The sequence below is a fragment of the Melopsittacus undulatus genome, chromosome 2 (genome assembly GCF_012275295.1).
Source record: "Melopsittacus undulatus isolate bMelUnd1 chromosome 2, bMelUnd1.mat.Z, whole genome shotgun sequence".
Taxonomy (NCBI): Eukaryota; Metazoa; Chordata; class Aves; order Psittaciformes; family Psittaculidae; genus Melopsittacus; species Melopsittacus undulatus.
Window position 1 is genome coordinate 69,572,642 of NC_047528.1, and position 18,350 is coordinate 69,590,991.

An 18,350-nucleotide genomic window follows, 5' to 3' on the forward strand; every position below is an offset into this window, starting at 1 on the left:
AGCCTTAGGCTTATGATGTCTACAAAGAAGCTAAGGGGCAAATTCCCTTAACTCAGGGTGAACCCCATGTGGCTGGGTTATCATAGGTCATGCTGGACTCATCCTGCTCATGCTCTGCCATTCTCACCACTGACGGCATTGGTGTTTTTTCCCTTAAAGGGCTGCACGGTAGCGTCTCCCTCGGCTTCTCTCTGGGGAAAGGAAGGGGAAAAGGAGAAGAGGAAGGGTAAAAGTAAAGAGAAGAAAAACCCCCGTCAGCCCCCGCCGTGATGGGAGCACCACGGGGAGCGACGGCCCGCGCCGGGCGGGAGGGGTGGGCGCTGCCCCGCAGCAGCCAATGGGGCGAGACCTCCGCGCCTCACCGGTAGGAGGCGTCGCGGTGCCGTCCTCTCCCCTGAGGCTGTGAGGGTGCCGGGCAGGGGTCAGGCACGGAGCAGCAGCAGGTGCTGGGTCTGTGGCGGTTGTGGGGGTCTCAGGGACGGGTCGCTGCGGGAGCGCACCACGGGGCAGCGGGCGAGGGGGGCACGGCCCCTTGCGGTAAAGCCAGTGCCTGGGTGTCGGGATGGGTCGGTGGGTCGTACTAACCCTCCCAAGCAGTCTCTGTCGTTAATGTCGTTTGTGGGCCAAGGCGCAGGAGCCCCTGCGGATGTAGTTCATGTACCACTGTCTTCAGCAGGAAAGAGGCTAATCCCATCGCGCCACTTAGCGGGCCTGCCGCCAGCAGGTGAGGCGGCGGCGGCGGCGGAGGTGGCGCCGCTGGCCGTGCCCCTATCCGGCCGCCCGCGCCCCTGCCCCGCCGCCCGCGCCGGCCGCAGGATGTCCGGTGAGTACCGCGGGCCTCGCCGCCGGGCTCTGCCCCACGAGCTGCCCTCGCGTGTCCCCTGACCGCTCCGCTGTGCACAACAGCGCCGGCGGCGTGGGGCTGCACAGGCCGGTTCCCTCCGCGGCCTGCTGTGAGGGCGGGAGGGGGTCTGCGCTGCTTGGTTATCGCAGACCGCTTTGCTGTAATTAGCATTCCCAGATTAGGTTTTAAACCGTCTGGCTGGTGGGATGGAAGAGCTGAACTCATTTATGTATCCTGCTTGTGGGTACACGCTGGCCTGCCCAGGCCTCTGTGTGCTCCTCTGAGGCGTCTGCAGGTTGACAGGTCAGGGTGACCTCCCTCGGCCTGAGGCAGACTCAGAAAAGTCCTTCTCACAGCCATTCTATGTTCCAGTGCTACTGATTTTATTCAGATGTCCTTAAAGCCACGAGGTACTGGTTTAAGGCTCTGAACCATTCGGAGGTTATCACAGACACCTAACTGAGGCATTTGGCCTTGTGGTCCTGAGTTTGAATCTGTGGATGTGGCACCTCAACACTGGGGGAAGAAAGACTGGAGACATCTAACTTGATACTTATCAAGTCCTCTGAGCTGTCCCTGGATTGCTCAGGCAATTTTAACTATTTATTTCCAAACTGGCACCTTAATGTTTTGGGACTAGCTTTGGGTGCTGATTTGTTACACTTATTTGCATGTTATAATACTGTTGCATTTGGTTTTTCATAAGGATCATTTACTCTCTGTTGAAACTGCAGGGTCTTGAAGGAGAACGTAACAGTTCTTATCTGAAATATACATAGCAAAAGCTACACAAATTGAGAAATAAGTCCTCTTTCTGTAGCCTTCCAAGGTAACAGTTGTAATCCTGTGTAGTAAAATTCAGCATTGCTTTAATAAAGGATAAGAAAGAGTCTGGTTTTGGATCAGGCAGATCTTTGTTAGACCAAGAGAAATATTGCATGACATCAAATGTGAATTTCTATTCTGTTACGAAAAGGTCTGTGTAAAGTGTTGCTGTGCCACCTTCATTGATAATGTAAATGTTTCTACTCTTGGACCCAGGCCAATAGGTAGAAACATTTCTACTTCTAGGGGAAACATGATTAAAACTGTCATATGTTTACTAGGGCAAGAACTGCCTCTTTGCTGCAAAGTTGTACAATGTTTTCTGATGCCAGTATGACACAGGTTATTGTCTGGCATTGTTATTCATTTTACCTATTTATACTGCTCTTAAGGTTGTGGGTGCCAACTGGAGCAAAGCTTTCTGTGTCAAGTGCTTCAGTTATGGTTGTGCTGGGCCAGAGAGGTGAGAAGGCCTGTAGGTTTTGTTATCTTTGCCATAGTCTAACATGTCTTCACTGAGATGTGCTTCTGGGAGAGGATGCAGAGATGTGGGAAGGGGAGTAACAAACTTGCCAGAGAACACGTGGTGAGTTGGGGCTGTGTTCTGTCTTTGTCACTTGGGATTTTAGAAAGGCACTTCAGGCTTGGTGGACACAGGTCCAGACTGCAGCTTGTCTGTACTGCAGGTTGTGTCTGAAGTAGAAGCAGGGAGGTGACAAAAAGAGCAGCAGATTGTACTAGGGAGGAATTTAAGCAAGCAGTTGTGCAATGCTTGCATGAATGGCAGTACATACTGGGGACCTAACCAGCCTCTGGGAGGATTATAGCTAACCCTAACCCTAACCCTTATCTACTCTTACTCTTATGCATCAGAGGGCAATGTTATTTAGAATATACTTGTAGGAAAGTCAAAGCATATGACTCTGGTCTCCTATTGCAATTTCAGAGTGGACAGCTTTGCATTTTTGAGTCATTACTCCAGGACCCATAGCTAGAGCTTGTTTATACTTTCTCTATCAGAAGAAAGACCAAAATATGTTTTAAAAGCTATGTCTGGTGAATTATGGAAATAAACCCTACCCCACTGAAACATGTCTTGAAGTTGGCAGGTGCATACAGTTCATTCAGTGCTTGTTACTATGAGTTAGTACTGATTCTCAGTGGGTACCTAGTGTTTATTCATTCCCTCTCTCATTTCTTTGAACATCAAAGCGAGCACCACCCCGTTTGCATGCTGGTGCAGATTCTAAGTAAGGCTTTTGGCTGCCCTGGAATTGTTTTTCAGGCCTGTTGAAGAATTTTGTCTCTGGCAGTGTCAGAGGTACTCCTTCTATGAGTAAGTAGCATAAGAAGTTGGTGATCCTTGGCTAAAGCAACCTGTTAACAAGTTTCACGTAAGATCACCCTGACTGTAATGATTCATATTAGTTTTACTGTCTTATCCTTGTTGCTATCTGTAGCTGCAGGGTGGGTGCTAAGAAAATTCACCTTACTTCCTTGAAAATCCGTGGTTTGGTCTAAGCAACTGTTACTAGGTATTAAAATTGAGGAGCCACTACTGAGAATAATGATTTCTGAATTTCCATCTTGATGTGCTATGTGGCAATACAGACAAGAGAAATGAGCAGATTTATAAATTCGTACAACATGGGTTTAATGTGATTCTAATCATACACTTAGTTTTCTAATAATTCACTAAGCATTAATGGTATTAGCCATAGGGTTCCACAGCTTGAAAACAATTTGCTTGAAAACTTAATACTGTTCACACTAGGTATTTTCTGTGAAAAATCCAATTGTCATTCAGCACATGGAATTGCAAGTTATGCATAATGGTGTGCTTGACACATACAGAAAAAAACAAGCAAACAGCCCCCAAAATCCAGCTGCAATGAATTTTAGTTTCCTACACCTTTGGCTTTCAAACTTGAAAGATCAAATATTCTTTTGCAGCTTAGTTAGTGAGTGAAACCCTATATAGATTAGATTCAACACAGTATTGTCCTTGATTTCAGTTAAATGGGAATTTTCAGATTAAACAGAGTATTTTCACAACTGTATCTGAAAACCTGATCCTTAGTTGTAAGTTATAAAAATAAAATGTTTACTTATAGGGACAGTGTTCCAAAGAAATTACAGAATCATAGAATCATAGAATAGTTAGGGTTGGAAAGGACTTTAAGATCATCAAGTTCCAACCCCCCCTGCCATGGGCAGGAACACTTCACACTAAACCATGTCACCCAAGGCTCTCTCCAGGCCTTGAACACTGCCAGGGATGGAGCATTCACAACTTCCCTGGGCAACCCATTCCAGTGCCTCACCACCCTCACAGTAAAGAACTTCTTCCTTAAATCTAACCTAAACTTCCCTTGTTTAAGTTTGAACCCATTACCCCTTGGCCTGTCACTACAGTCCCTAATGAACAGTCCCTCCCCAGCATCCCTATTAGCCCCCCTTCAGATACTGGAAGGCTGCTATGAGGTCTCCACACAGCCTTTTCTTCTCCAGGCTGAACAGCTCCAACTTTCTCAGCCTGTCTTCATATGGGAGGTGCTCCAGTCCCCTGATCATCCTCATGGCCCTCCTCTGGACTTGTTCCAGCAATTCCATGTCCTTTTTACATTGAGGACACCAGAACTGCACATAATGCTCCAAGTGAGGTCTCACGAGAGCAGAGTAGAGGGGCAGGATCACCTCCTTCGACCTGCTGGTCACGCTTCTTTTGATGCAGCCCAGGATACGGTTGGCTTTCTGGGCTGTGGGCGCACACTGGAGCCAGCTCATGTTAATTTTCTCATTGACCAACACCTCCAAGTCCTTCTCCTTAGGGCTGATCTGAATCTCTTCTTTGCCCAGCCTGTAGCTGTGCCTGGGATTTCTCCTACCCAAGTGTAGGACTGTGCACTTGGCATGGTTAAACTTCATAAATGAGGCAAATCAAGTTTTCTTGAAAACGGGGATTAGATGAAAGAACAATTAATGATGGATTTTTTTTTATCTCCCTAAGGATTCTTAACAGATCAGTGATGCCCCTATATGATTTTAAAATGACTAGGACATGCCGCTGTCTTTGCACCAGGAATATTTTAATGTTGCATGGTTGCAGTCCATAGTTTAATTATCTCTGTAATGATTCATTCTATTAGGAAGGCTATAATATATATCCCACGTCTGATTCTCAAACCAGACAATTGGCTTCTTTTCTGTGTGAGGTGTTAGCCAGAGTTTCTCAGAAGCTGTATTTTTTGGCAGTTTGCTTCCTTGTGGTTCTGACCACAGCCTTTACCCCAGCAGTACAGGGCATGGAAGTGTATATAGGATGTGGTAATTCACCATACCAGCTCACTGAACTATTTGATGAGTAGCTTGTGTATTTTTATATGTATTACTTAAGTAAAGATTTAGCTTCTGTAGCTGAAAGAATTTGCAGAAGCAATAAGAAGATTATGTGTTCAGTTTTCTGGCTGTTATTTAAAACAGTATTTTAAAATTTAAACTCCCACTCATTTCACAGTTTGCTTTTTGTATTAACCTACCTCCCACATTCCTCTCAGTGGCTGTTTTATTACCTTTATTCGGCTGAAGATGCTTGTTGCCAAAAGTGCTTTTCTTTGCTGACTCTTTGTGTCTTTTGAGAATAATTTTATTGCTAAAGTAGCTTTAAGTTGTTTTGTTTTGTATTGGTTTTAATGTGTGCTTAGATTTATTTGCTTAACCTTTTGGAAAGCTGCATTAGAAGCAGTTTACTTGCACAACTGTCTTTTTAAAAAACTCCATGTAAGCAACTCTTTATTCATTATTTCTGGAACACCCATAACTTGCTTGAGCCATTATGATAACAGGAGATTTGAAAGCTCCCTTTTTCATTTGCTTCTTCTGGAAATTGTGATTGAAAATGTTGCAGGAGTTTGCTTCCCTGAGGGGTCATAGAATCACAGACTGGTTTGGGTTCAAAAGAACCTCAGAGATCTTCAGTTCCAGTCCCCTGCCATGGGCAGGGACAGCTTCCCCTAGATCAGGTTGCTCAAAGCCCCATCCAACCTGGCCTTGAACACTGCCAGGGGTGGGGCATCCACAGCTTCTCTGGGCAGCCTGTGCCACGGCCTCACCACCTTCACAGTAAAGGGTTTTTTTTTTTTTTCCTCCTGTGTAATCCAAAGCTCTCTCTCAGTTTAAAGACATTCCCTCTTGTACTGTTGCTGCATGATCTTCTAAAAAGTTCCACTGCAGCTTTCTATGTGGCCCTTTTTAGTTACTGGAAGACTATTACAAGGTCTCTTTTGAGCCTTCACTTCTCCAGGCTGAACAACCCCAACTCTCTCAGCCTGCAGTTTTACCAGGTAAAAGGGACCTGCAATCTGGTTTAAATTTGGATGGATGATTCATTCTTTTTGGCCAACACTAAGTGGGATTCTCATGAGGTGTAGGAATCTGTTACAGTGCCAGCAAATGTAAGTTGCGTGTGCTTGATTTGAATTAAGGTCTGGCTGGAGATGAATGGGAAGTAAGGCAAGAAAGGGTGAAGAAGACAGCATAGCAGTGGGTCTGTGCTCTGCTCTGGATTTGGAGGACATGTAATATATTTAGTACCCTAGAGCTTGTCACCAGTACTCACCATTCTTCACTGCATACCTTGATGTTAAGTTAGAGGTTTGAACATGTTCATTTTGGCAGTATCTGGCTGAGGCAGCCATGAGGTCATTTGCTGGATTCTCTGCAACTAGTTCTGTGAGATTCTTTCATAGTCTCTCTCACAGAGCCTGGAAACTGTATGACAGGGTGTTTATGTTGTTATTGTTTGGTTCCTTTAATTTATTTGTCTCTTAAGATGATGGTGGATTTAAACAAGTATTTATTGAAGGTCTGTAGAGCTCAGTGGAATTCCCCTCATCTGTGTGACCCGCTCGTCTTGTTCTGGTTAATTTTGCAGCCTAGAATGCTGAGGTCTTCCTTCTGCTCCGAGGAGGCTGTTCACCTTGCTGAATCATAGGTTCGGGCTCTCCCTAGGAGAACCCCAATAGCAGTGGTTCTGTCAGGAGTCAGAGCTGAAGAAGCAGCCCCTGGTGATACTGTCACATGCCTGGCATCTCTGCAAGATACAGAGTTGTTGTGCCAGCATGTAGCTTGCTTTCTTTTATATTGCAAGTTTTTTTCCCATGTGTTTCTTGACAAGAAGGAACAATTCTAATTTTCTTAGAGCTACTTGAGGTAGGGATCCTTCTATGTACATTTGAGCCAGCCCCAGTTACTCCAGTACTAAGAGGACAGAGCAAAGAATAATGCCTGTTGGGCTGATTCAGTGAGGTTATGGAAAGAACAACGTTTCTGGCTATACTTAACAGCCTGTTGTTTCCTTAGGTTTTGGTACTACATAAACAGGAACATTTTCCTTATCAGTTGTATTACACTGTGTTAGTTAAAGGTAAAATCTAAATATTTGCAGTTCGTCTTTTGACTGTCGTTGTGTTTAGACAATAAGACTCAGATAATTATTTGTTTAAGGTTAGTCCAAAACCTTTATAGCTGTTATTATGTAAATGAGGCAAACAAAACATAATAAAATTCAGAGACATACATTCTACACTCATATTCACTGGTCTTTCTACTTGGTTGTGTCTTCTGGAGGAGTTTGGAAGGGAAAAGAGCTTATCACAGGAACTGCAGCAGATTGCTATAAGCTGCAGCCTGTGGGTTAGCTGGAGGAGGAAGGAACCTGCCAAAAGAGATGATCTAAAGCTGTAAAGTGACTTTTGAATATTTGCTTACAGTAACGGATCAAGCGTTTGTGACCCTTGCTACCAACGATGTGTATTGTCAAGGTGCTCTGGTCCTTGGACAGTCACTGAGGAACCATAGAACATCTAGAAAATTGGCAGTACTAGTTACACCAGAGGTTTCCAGTCGGTTGAGGTAAGTATTCATGTATTTTTGGAGGTTGATGTTATGAAAGAATAAACAACAGCATAGAAGATTTTAATAGGCTTCCTGTGGATTTCACAGCATTATGCCTTGAAGTTCCCCCTTGGCTAGTGATTTCTGAGAGGAGATCCAAATATTGTCCATGGTAATATTGTAATCCTAATAAGAATTCACTTGCAGAATGAGAGCTTGTGGCTGGAATTTACCGTAAATCCATAAACTGGTAGCATAAGCTGAAAGTTTAGGAGCTACAATTTTCGTGTCTTGCTTTGACACAAGATAAAGGCACTACTATTCCCCCTGCTTTTTTGAGTGTGGATTTTGTCAGAACACTGGAACGTTCCTGGGGGAATACTGTGTACATTTGACACCTGGGTGGATATCAAGACCATCAGGTTCTTTTCTCTCCATTCAGTGGGGAGAAAAACCTTTAATATATTTTTAATCAAGAATAGCATTTTTTATTTTTTTAAAGGGCATCACTGAACTATGCTTCTAAAAATCTGTACCTATTCTTCTTTCCCAGTTAACTACTATCCCTTGCAGATCAGTCAGATAAGCTAATGACTCTGCAACCTAAACAATCAGCACAGGCTTTTATTTTTCTGTGTTTATATGACATCCAGGAGCTTTATAGTTAAAAGCGTAATGTAAACAAATAAGCTGAGTTTACAAAAGTGTCTTTTGTGTCTTGAAGGAAAATTACCTACTTTGGTGTCCCCTATAAAATTCTCATGAAAAGATATGCATAGAAAAAAGATGTGTTGCTGAAAGTCTCATTTTAAAGGATGTGTAGCAGTAAACAAGTATATACTGCCTGTTTTAAAAGGTACAGTTTTGAAGCTGAGTATACTTGGGTATAATAGGTGTAAATGTCTGTGCTGGCAGTGTGTGCCACATCCTGTGCAATGTTCAGGGAACACGGGAGAGTGCTGTTACTTAGAGTCAATTGTGCAGGGTTGAAGCTGCTTTAATTTTCCTTGGTGTTTCTCTAGAAGATTAGGTAACTAAAATAAGGACTGGTTTCTTCTCCATATAGTGCTTGTCACTTTTTGAGTTGTCAGAGTTGTGCTTACAACTCAAAAGTAGAATGGTAGTAAAATGGTAGTTTATGGCCTGATAAATTGCTGTCACTTCAGGAGGCTGTTAAACAAGAGGTTTTCACTTCTGACTTCTCATCCTAACCAATCTATAGTTACAGTAAATGTGGTGTTGTGTATCACTGTTCTCATGCCAGAAGTCTGCTCTGAACCTCTCTAAATTCCCTTCTTTCTCTCCACTGCTTGCTCTGGTAGGTCTGTCCTCTGCAATGTATTTGACGAAGTAATCGAGGTGAATGTGCTTGATAGCGCTGACTCAGTCCATTTGGCTCTGATGCAGAGACCAGAACTGGGGGTAACCTTCACTAAGCTTCACTGTTGGACTCTTACTCATTATAGCAAATGTGTCTTCATGGATGCAGACACTTTGGTGAGTAGAGTGGGAGCTGTGGAAATGTTTGTGTCTGCCTCAAAGAACTGCTCTTGACTGTGGGATACTTTCTTGTCAAGCAGCCTGCTGTCCCATGAAGTGACCAGATTTGTTGGTGGTCTCAAGGTCGCAGGAGCTCCAGCTGGCATGTTTTGGCAATGTTCACAGTTTTTCTGGCTGTATAGCAATTAATCCTGGTTTGAGAGTAGCCTCAGGGCTGTCCTCAAAAGGCATAACAAAATAATTCTGTGCAAGTGGGCTTCTTACAGATGTTTATTATAGATCTCTCTCATACATATTTGTTTGGGTTTTGTTTAGGAGCACAGGCCAGTTTTAAAAAGAAAAAAAAAAGCCTGGAAATGTTAATAACTTCTAAAATATATTTTTACATTACTTTTTAAAAGTAGAGAGTTAAAAATGGTCATAGTTTTGACAAGTACAGTCATGTCAGCCTTCCCCTGCACTTACACGGCTCACTGAGGAAGACTGTGATGCATTTTAATTTAATAGGTTTGTATTTAAATTAGCAACCAAATTAAGTTATTCATCTCACAGGCTGAGGGAGGGAGACCTATGATTTCCTGCTTTACGTTAAAAGAGGAAAGCAAATAGTTATTTTCAAATTCAATGAAGTAATCTTTTTCCTAGAAAGCATTTCTTCCCCTGCTTTTCACAGTGGCTCAGACTTTCAGCAGCTGAACAGCTGTCTTCCCACCAACTTTAAAAGTGATCTGGGCTTTCACCTGCTTTGACTTTTTCCCACTACCCTGTGAAGCTTAAAAAACAAATCAAAACAAACGTCTGAGCTTAGCTTACATTAGAAAATTGGTAACAGACAGTTTTTCTTCTACTACTTCAGTCAGTCTGTTGCTAACTCAAGTTACTTGGATTCCCAGCTTACATTTGGCCCTGCTGTAGTTACTGAGAATAATGGACTACGGGAAGGTGAGCTAAGAAAGAAGAAAACTAGGTGTTTTTGTGGTATGTTTTAATATTTAAAGGGACCTTCTGGAGGGTCTCTGAGGTTCCTGAAATAATTTCACAGGCTTTGTGCTTTTATCAGAGTGTCGTGGTTTAAGCTATCGTGGTTGCTACTGCTGAATCCAGGACACAGAGAAATCACGGAGAATCACAATTAATGTTGCCTTATTATATTAAAAATAGAGGTTCTGACCCCTAGCGTATTTTGCATTGTCATTGGTTTCTATGCTCTGCAAGCTATATAATTGGCCAAACTAGCAATTCACTCCATTGGTACTGGTTTAGCAACTCATATTCCAGACAAGCCTTTGCTCTAACAGTTTTTTCTCTCATCCTACTGTCTCTAAGGTGCTTTGCAATGTTGATGAATTGTTTGATCGAGAAGAGTTTTCAGCAGCTCCTGACTCTGGCTGGCCTGACTGCTTTAATAGTGGTGTATTTGTGTTCCGACCTTCTCTGAAAACTTACAACCTGCTGCTCCAGTTTGCAGCTGAACACGGCAGCTTTGATGGTAAGAGGCAGTGTATAAGGTTGAAGTGCAAGACAGGCTCCTCAGTAAGCTGTTTTTCTGTAGCTTATGTGCTCTCAGGCAGAATAGAGGAAGGCAGGAGTTCTTCAGGCTTTATGTAGTTGTGCCCTCACAAAAGTTTAAGGTGCAGACCTTTGCCCCTTACAGTATACTTAAGACCCATTGACTTCTTGTGGACTGTGCTTTCCAGAAAAGGGCAATGAAGGAACACTGTGCCTTAGTCTTGCTCAGTAAGTTTTTGCTGTCTGGTTTAGGAGAGAGAAATACAGCTGATCTTCAGTCTTCTGCTCTGAGGGAGATCAAACCCCTTTCCTACTTCTTTCTTTGTATCTTACAATAGGACTTCATTTACCCTGAGCTTGCATCAGTGTGGATCAGGTATTATTCACTTGTACCTGCTCACATGGCCATATTTTCAAGTCCAAGTTACAGTGCCATGAACACACCAGTCTCAGTCCCATCCTTGGACTGAAATTTGGTATAAATTTGAGTGTATAGATAATTGCAGTAATACTGGTTTGTATATTTTTAGGGGGTGATCAAGGCTTGTTGAATAGCTTCTTCAGCAACTGGGCAACAGCAGACATTGGCAAACACTTACCTTTCCTCTACAACTTAAGCAGCAGTGCTGTATACACCTATGTTCCTGCTTTCAATCAGTAAGTAGTAACACTTCTGAATGACTGTGAACCTCTGTAGTCTGCTAACAAACATGCTATTATAAGAGACAATAATGAAGGCCTATTCTGTTGATTATAAATTACAGTATTCACAAATGAGGTTATGTAAAAACTGCAGAGAAGCTTAAATGCAATAAGAGTGTCTGGCATCTGGACACAGAGTCCCAGAGTTGCCTACACTGTCTCATATGTCTTTTTTCAGAGAAGCTTTTGTGATGTTTGAACAGATGTAGATTACTTTAGCATTAGGTTCCGACACCTTTACTTTGAAAGTTGTTCCCTTCTTTTCCCAATCAGTTCTATGGGAAAGAGTCATTGTTGCTCTTTTTTTTTATTTATTAATTTTTTTTTATAAATCCATTCCTTAAATTCTTCTATGAAACAAAAATCATGCTAGTAATTATATCACTTCTAACAATGCAGTTAGAAGTTTTTCTGGCAGCAGGCAAGTTGGCTTTAGGGTGTCATGAATTACTGTTCCAGTTGCACAAAACACTTGCTGGAAGGTGAACTTAGGGTGGTGCATTTAGTGATGTATTAGTATGAGTTCACTAATAACCAATTTTGTTGATTTAGTGTTTGAAGTGATATGTATTTATTTGTGAAAGCATGTGCAGGAGGACTGTCAATTTCCTTCGTGATCTTTCCTGCTAGAATCAGCACCTGGAAGCAAATGGCAATACAGTTTTTTGTTTTCTGTATGCTAAACAAGATCCCTGAGACTAATAAACTATGAATACATATACTTGTATTGAATGTGTTCTGTTGCGAAATGTCAAAATTATCTCACCAATGAGAATAAGCATGTTTCTTTAGCAGTTCATATAGGCTAAAACCCCCCAAAAACTTAATTTATAGACCTGTGTGTTTAATCTCTACAGTTTTGGTAGAGATGCCAAAGTTGTTCATTTCCTGGGAGCAAGAAAGCCCTGGAACTACAAATATGACCTTCAAACAAAGAAAATTATGCAGGATGGCACCACTGATGGATCTTTACATCAACTATCATTTCTCTCCCTCTGGTGGAATATATACAGTGCCAGTATACTGCCTTTGTTAGAAAAACTTCAAAAGATGGAAGAAACAGAATCTGAGGAATGTAAGGTAACTGATAAGGGGGCAGTGGGAATATACTGAAATGACAAAAAAAAAATCTGAAAATTATGTGTTTGCTAGAGGAAGGAATTACATGGTGTGGTGGGTTGACCCTCGCTGGACACCAGGTGCCCACCAAAGCTGCTCTGTCACTCACCTCCTGAACTGCTCAGGGAAGAGAAAATATAACTAAAAGCTTATGGGTCAAGATAAGGACAGGAACAGATCAGTCATCAGTCACCATTATGGGGAAAACAGACTCGGCTTGGAGAAATTAATTAATTACAGCTCAAAATGGAGTCAGGTTATGGGAAATAAAACCCAAATCTTAAAATAGCTCCCTTCCACCTCTTCCTTTTTCTTCCGCTTCACTCCCAATTTTATCTCCCTCCTTTTGATCTCATATATTAATATGCTTTATTTCTTTACTGCACAATTTCTTAAAAATTATTTCTGCTATGGTAACATGAAGGTGGAAATACCTGTTAGATTTATCTCCTGGTGATGCTGGCATACTCATGAGTTTAAAAATGTAAATTGCAACATGCTTTGAATCTTGGACTGCAAACATTTTTGCATTTATTAACATTCCACTAATAGTACAATTTCTCTAAGGAAGTGAAACTATTTTAAATAAGGTATTGCTTTCCTGCAAAATCGTATTTCAGTGCTGAGATGTTCTTATTTTTGTTAGCACACTTTCAATGGAGTTGAAATTACTCTGAAAAAGGTCAGCACCTGTGTGGCAAATTCACTGCAAATGCCTGTGCTTCCAGAGCAGATACATGAAGTACACCCTGTGGCGTGTTCACCTGAGGAGCTAGCTTTTGAAGCTGTAAGTATGTTGTATATTACTATGCGCAGTAACAAAGTAAAAGATACACTAAACTGATATTTTTAAATTATGTGTTTGATCTGGGAGATTTTATTTTCTTTATGTTAGCTGGAGGTACTGATTTTTTTTTGCTAGCATCAGGAATAGTCTAGAGAGTATTTCTTAATCTTTAATGACACATACATGATATGTTGGGGGGTTGAATGAGTTTGCATTGAATTTTTATGAAGAAGCTAGATATTGAAAGTTATTAGGTAATTAACAAAACGTGATTTTTGTGATTTGAGCAACAATAAGTCTCTTAAAATAATGCACTGATGAACACTGCAGGGGTCCTGGTTCTTTTGTCACAATTCTTATATTTGGGTGTTTCTGTTGCACTGACTCTCCTTATTTTATGCAGGAATTAAGCTGGACATAATAGCACAATGTTTCCGCAGGTGTAAGTCATTACATGTTGTATGACAAACCATGCTGCAGCAAAGTACAGTTGGGAGAATATAAAATTAATGTTCCAATGTCATCTGCTGCTGTAACTTGTGGACTATCCTCTAGTGAGACACAGACAGTCTGGTGCTTCATCCTTTTAGACTATAGTTACTCCATAAAATAAAACTGTAATCTTCTTTCCCTTCTTTTCTACCCTGAGTATAGAGAGGCTGAAGGAAAATTGCAAACTTTCCAGCTCTATAACTTAAAAATAATTTATTTGCAAAGGGTATGTTATCTTGTGTGCCTCACATGCTCAAACCAAATAGGGACACATTTTCAAGTTGGTTTTTTTTGGAGGGTAAAAACCGCCAAAATATTCACTTCAGGTAGTTTAATTCAAGTGTAAACATCTTTTAATTAGTAGGAATGTTTTATCAGAAGATAGTATTAATTAGAAATAAATATCCTGGCTCTCTTGCTGAGGAACACCGTCATTCCACTTTTTGTTGCTTTGCTTCAGCTTTAGTTTTCTGGGCTTGTTTTGGTGGAAGAAACTGGGGTCTTTGTACTCTTTTATGTATTGATATCTGGCAAAGGCAAATATTTTGGGCAGTGTTTTTTGGACAATCTCTTTTGCCTCTGTTTTGGAATGCATTGTTCTGTTCTTATTCTATGCATATAAAACCTCATGAGTTATAGAGCGATTATCCTAAAATGAGATTTTTTTTTGGCCTTGTGAGTGGAGGCATCTATTATAAGCTAGCTTTCTAGGCTGTCACTGGAGAATGACAGCCACTTTGAACCTATTTTAAAATGAGATGAGATGCCCTCTGGAGGTACTTACCCTAGATTGATTCTAGTAGGAGCTTAGTTTCAATGCCATTTTGATAGCTAAATCTGAGCAAGATGAATTTTGTCTTTGGTGATAACATGTTTCATTCCCTTTCCTCTCATTCACCACTTTCCCTTACCCCAAGACTAAAACTGATTTCTATTGTATGAGTTCTCATTATAAGGAAACTATGAAAAAAATATTATCCTAATAAAACCTCAGTGGCTGTCTTTTAGCAACCCATATGTGAAGCTGAACAAAGCGGTTTTAACGTCCATCCCTCTGAGCCTGACAGACCTTCAGAACAACTTGTCTTTCATCCTGCATTTCAGGAAACCTCAGGACTGGTATAAGTAGCTTTCTGCACTGTACATCTGTAGATAATTGCATGCAATTAACAATAACATGCAATTGATGCTGCCAACATCATTTTGGGAAATCTCAACTAATTATGATACAATCTGCAAATAAATTCTTTAAGCTTTTAGACATGCAAATCTTTAATTGCTTCCAAATACTGGAACATGGTCCCTTTCTAGTTTTCTTTAAAAAAACTTCTAGTTTTTAAATGTATATTTTCCTGTGCTAGCCCCCAAGTAATAAATGCGTGGTATTATGCATGTAGCTCTCCAATATTAATACAAGCAAAGCTGCTTGGGATCTTTTTGTTCTGTTTTGGTTTGTTTCTTTACCTGCTGAAGTGATCTTTCAAGCAAATGGAAAATAAGCATAGAGTGAGTCAGGCATGGAGCCTAAGCTACTAGGCTGTCCTTTGTGATCTTGCATGACATGTGTCTTTGGTCAGTGTGACACTAGTGCCAGACTTTTGGCAGTGATAGGGGTGACAGGTTGTCAGGGACTTGTATCTAGTACAGTACATAGCGCAACCAACATCTGCTAAACAATACTTATCTCACTGAAGATCAGATAAAACACATGACCAAAAATTCTAGGAACTTATGTGCATGTGAAAGACAAAATTTGCACAGATAGATGGTTAACTTTATTGTAAGAGACACTCTAAATAAGCTGTATTTGTAATACTGTGTTGTTGCTGAGTATGCCAAAGTCTGAGTTAAGACAAGTAAAGTAAATGCTTGATATATTCAAAGATGCTATGGCAAGTAGTAAAAGCATGGGAAAATGAGATCACGTTATCAAACTAGGAATTAATGTTTGAATACTGTTTATTGTTTTAACTGAGAATGTACAAAGCAGGAGTTTGACATTTTAAAGTTTAACTTCATAGTACTGAAAGGACATCAACCAGTTGACTGTTTTTCTACTGTTCTTCTTCCCACAGAACAAGGTCGCACATTCCATTTCAGAGCTGTCTATTCATTTTAAACCACAAGAACCAATTCCAGAAGATGAACGGAAGAAATGGGAGGAAGGCCAAATAGACTATATGGGGAAAGATGCTTTCGAACATATAAAAAAGAAATTGGATGCATTTTTGCATTAAGATTGAGTGTATTGTAATAGCCATCACAAATCCATATTTCTTTCATAAATGCAATCCTTGAATACATGGCTATCTTCATAGTTCATTTGACACCAGATGTAGAGGTCGATATGGATCCTCGTATATTTTGGGAGAAGATTAACAGATACAGACTTTTTTAACTGTTAAATGTGCCTCTTCTTTATTGTTATGTGTGTGTCATTGTCATTGTTCTCCTGCAGTGCCTTCTGAAGTATGATGAATGGTACCATCTGAGCTTGAGCTCTCACATTTATCACTCTTCCCTCGTCCTCCCCATAGCATTCTGCAAAAACAATCATGAGTGTGAAATGTTGGAAGTTGAGATTATTTCACAACTTGAGATTATTTCAAAAGTACTTTAAAGATACTATAAAACTATTCTAATGAAAGTGTTGTTCTTGAAACCAAGTTGACACTTTCAAGGGCAACCATAGTGTAGCCTTCAACATGAAGAATTGAGGAGATTAAATCCTGACTTCATGGGATCTGCAACAAAACTTTTTAAGTCTATTTAGGATTAGAGGCAATTCAGACTTCATCTGAGATCTCTAGTAGATGTTCTCCCTATTTACAGGAAACTGTTCAGCTTCATCATCAGTGTGATCTATCTTAAGATAGACTGGTAATGTGTGTTAACCTTTTATATTGTTGCTATAGGATATCATTGATTTTTTTTATAAATATTGTTAGCTTTACTTGCAAATTCAGTGCTGTGTAGTCAGAGGAAGAACTGCTGACACTATGGTGTAAACCTGGTATTTTATGTCAATTAGTTTATACTACTACGAAATGCAGCTGACAAGGGCATTCTTCTCCTTTAGCATGGTTGATCCCATATTACAGGCAATTTGAGTGCCACTAAAAGCACAATTGACACTTGTTTTAGTAAACAGGCCCTTTAATCAAATCTTTTAAACAATAGCTCTGTGTGGGAACTAATAAATCTGAGTGTAGTTCCAGAAAAATTTACTGATGAGACTCCATTGTATTAAGGACACTCATGGGAGGTTGCTTGGTGAATTTGGGTATTGAATTTGAGTAAGATTCGCAAGCTTGTCTTAACAAACAAGGAAAAAAACCAACTTTGACAAAAAGAAGCTTGACAAACCTGCCAGTATAATAACAGATTTGACACAGTTATTCATAACGCCACTCAATATTAGAATAATGTCTGCAGTGCTGATGCAGGGCTCAAAACATGTTTCAGTCTTAATATATCACCAGTTTTGGTATACAGATAAACCTAATGAAATAACTTTAGAAATCTGTTCAAAGAACAATAATGTAATGTAATGCATCAGAGGGATTGCCATAGATGCTAATGGAGAAATGGGAAGGGTAGGAGGGAAGGAATTTTTGTTTCTTTTTCCTCCATCAAAAAGGGGGTGGGGGAAAGAACTTGCACAAATTAGGAAAGGAAGAAGAGAGTCAAAATGTCCCTTAAAGAAAGAAAAATGATCTCTGAGTATTTTAGAATTACTTCAAAATAGTGGATTTGCTTTTACTTCTGTGGGATATATCTGATTTTATCTAGTTCTTTCTTTCTCATTTATTCTAAGCACTCTTAAAGTGGGGCATCTCTTTGGTGGGTCTGCTGAGTTCAAGCTTCTAGTTCAAGTGAGATGTTTAGGGTCTCTGAAGTCAAAGAGAGAGATGTCCAGAAGATGATTCTTCTCAATTTCTCCATTGATCATACAGGGACTCTCAGCATCCCACCTCTCCTAGATAGATAGCCTTTGTGTGATAACACAGGTAGGTGTTGTATCTCTTGTGTGTGGCCCAGTGCAGCACCATGTGGAGATTATAGCAGCTGCAGGTATTCCTGCTCATGTAGCATTTCATCTGCCGAATATCTCTGTTCCTTGGTGAACTTGTGCACTTCTGAGAAAGTTCTGCTGTATAAGCATTATTGCTATTATAATCCAAACAGTCTGAAGACTGTGTAAAACTGTAGTCAACAATATGAACTTATGCGTCATGCAGCTGTACTTTTTACAATAACTATGCGATATTACAGGACACATTAATTAGATTATGGGAGAAAAATTACCATAACTGAAATGTTTGAAAATAGGCCTATGAATGTAGTAAAAGGAGCTGTCATGGAACACATTTGAAAATGTTAATATGTAAAATGGAATGTTCTGCAAAGAACTGTAGTACACTAATGTCATGGAAATAAATGGAAATGGAAAGGACATATGAAGTTGTGTTTATCAAATGATGCTGTGTTACAGCTTGTTTATTGATGCTGGGAAGTATTATTTGTGACTAGTTACTTTCATATTTTTTTTTATTTTATTTAATTGCTTCTGAGACATCAGTACCTGTTGAACACAATTAAAAGGTGTGAGTTATAATTATTTATACAGACATATATAACTATAAGGTTTAGGATCTCTTGAATTAGCACAACAGT

General features: G+C 40.4%; 1 protein-coding gene across 4 annotated transcripts; it reads left to right on the forward strand.

The window, feature by feature from the left end:
• The first annotated feature begins 384 nt into the window (after positions 1-384).
• GYG2 (glycogenin 2) lies at positions 385-18,129 on the forward strand. Of its 4 annotated transcripts, none has more exons than XM_031051093.2 (9): positions 385-443; positions 7,441-7,582; positions 8,887-9,061; positions 10,391-10,553; positions 11,104-11,230; positions 12,133-12,355; positions 13,041-13,181; positions 14,682-14,792; positions 15,749-18,129. In XM_031051093.2, exons 3-9 carry the CDS (start codon positions 8,966-8,968, stop codon positions 15,908-15,910), a joined length of 1,023 nt encoding a protein of 340 aa, XP_030906953.2. In that variant the 5' UTR covers positions 385-443; positions 7,441-7,582; positions 8,887-8,965; the 3' UTR covers positions 15,911-18,129. The 4 variants fall into 4 exon arrangements, with proteins under 4 accessions (XP_030906953.2, XP_030906950.2, XP_030906952.2 ...); XM_031051090.2 differs by lacking the exon at positions 385-443 and adding an exon at positions 706-823; XM_031051092.2 differs by lacking the exon at positions 385-443 and adding an exon at positions 706-823 and having other exon boundaries at positions 14,668-14,792; positions 15,749-15,882.
• The last annotated feature ends 221 nt before the right edge of the window (positions 18,130-18,350 follow it).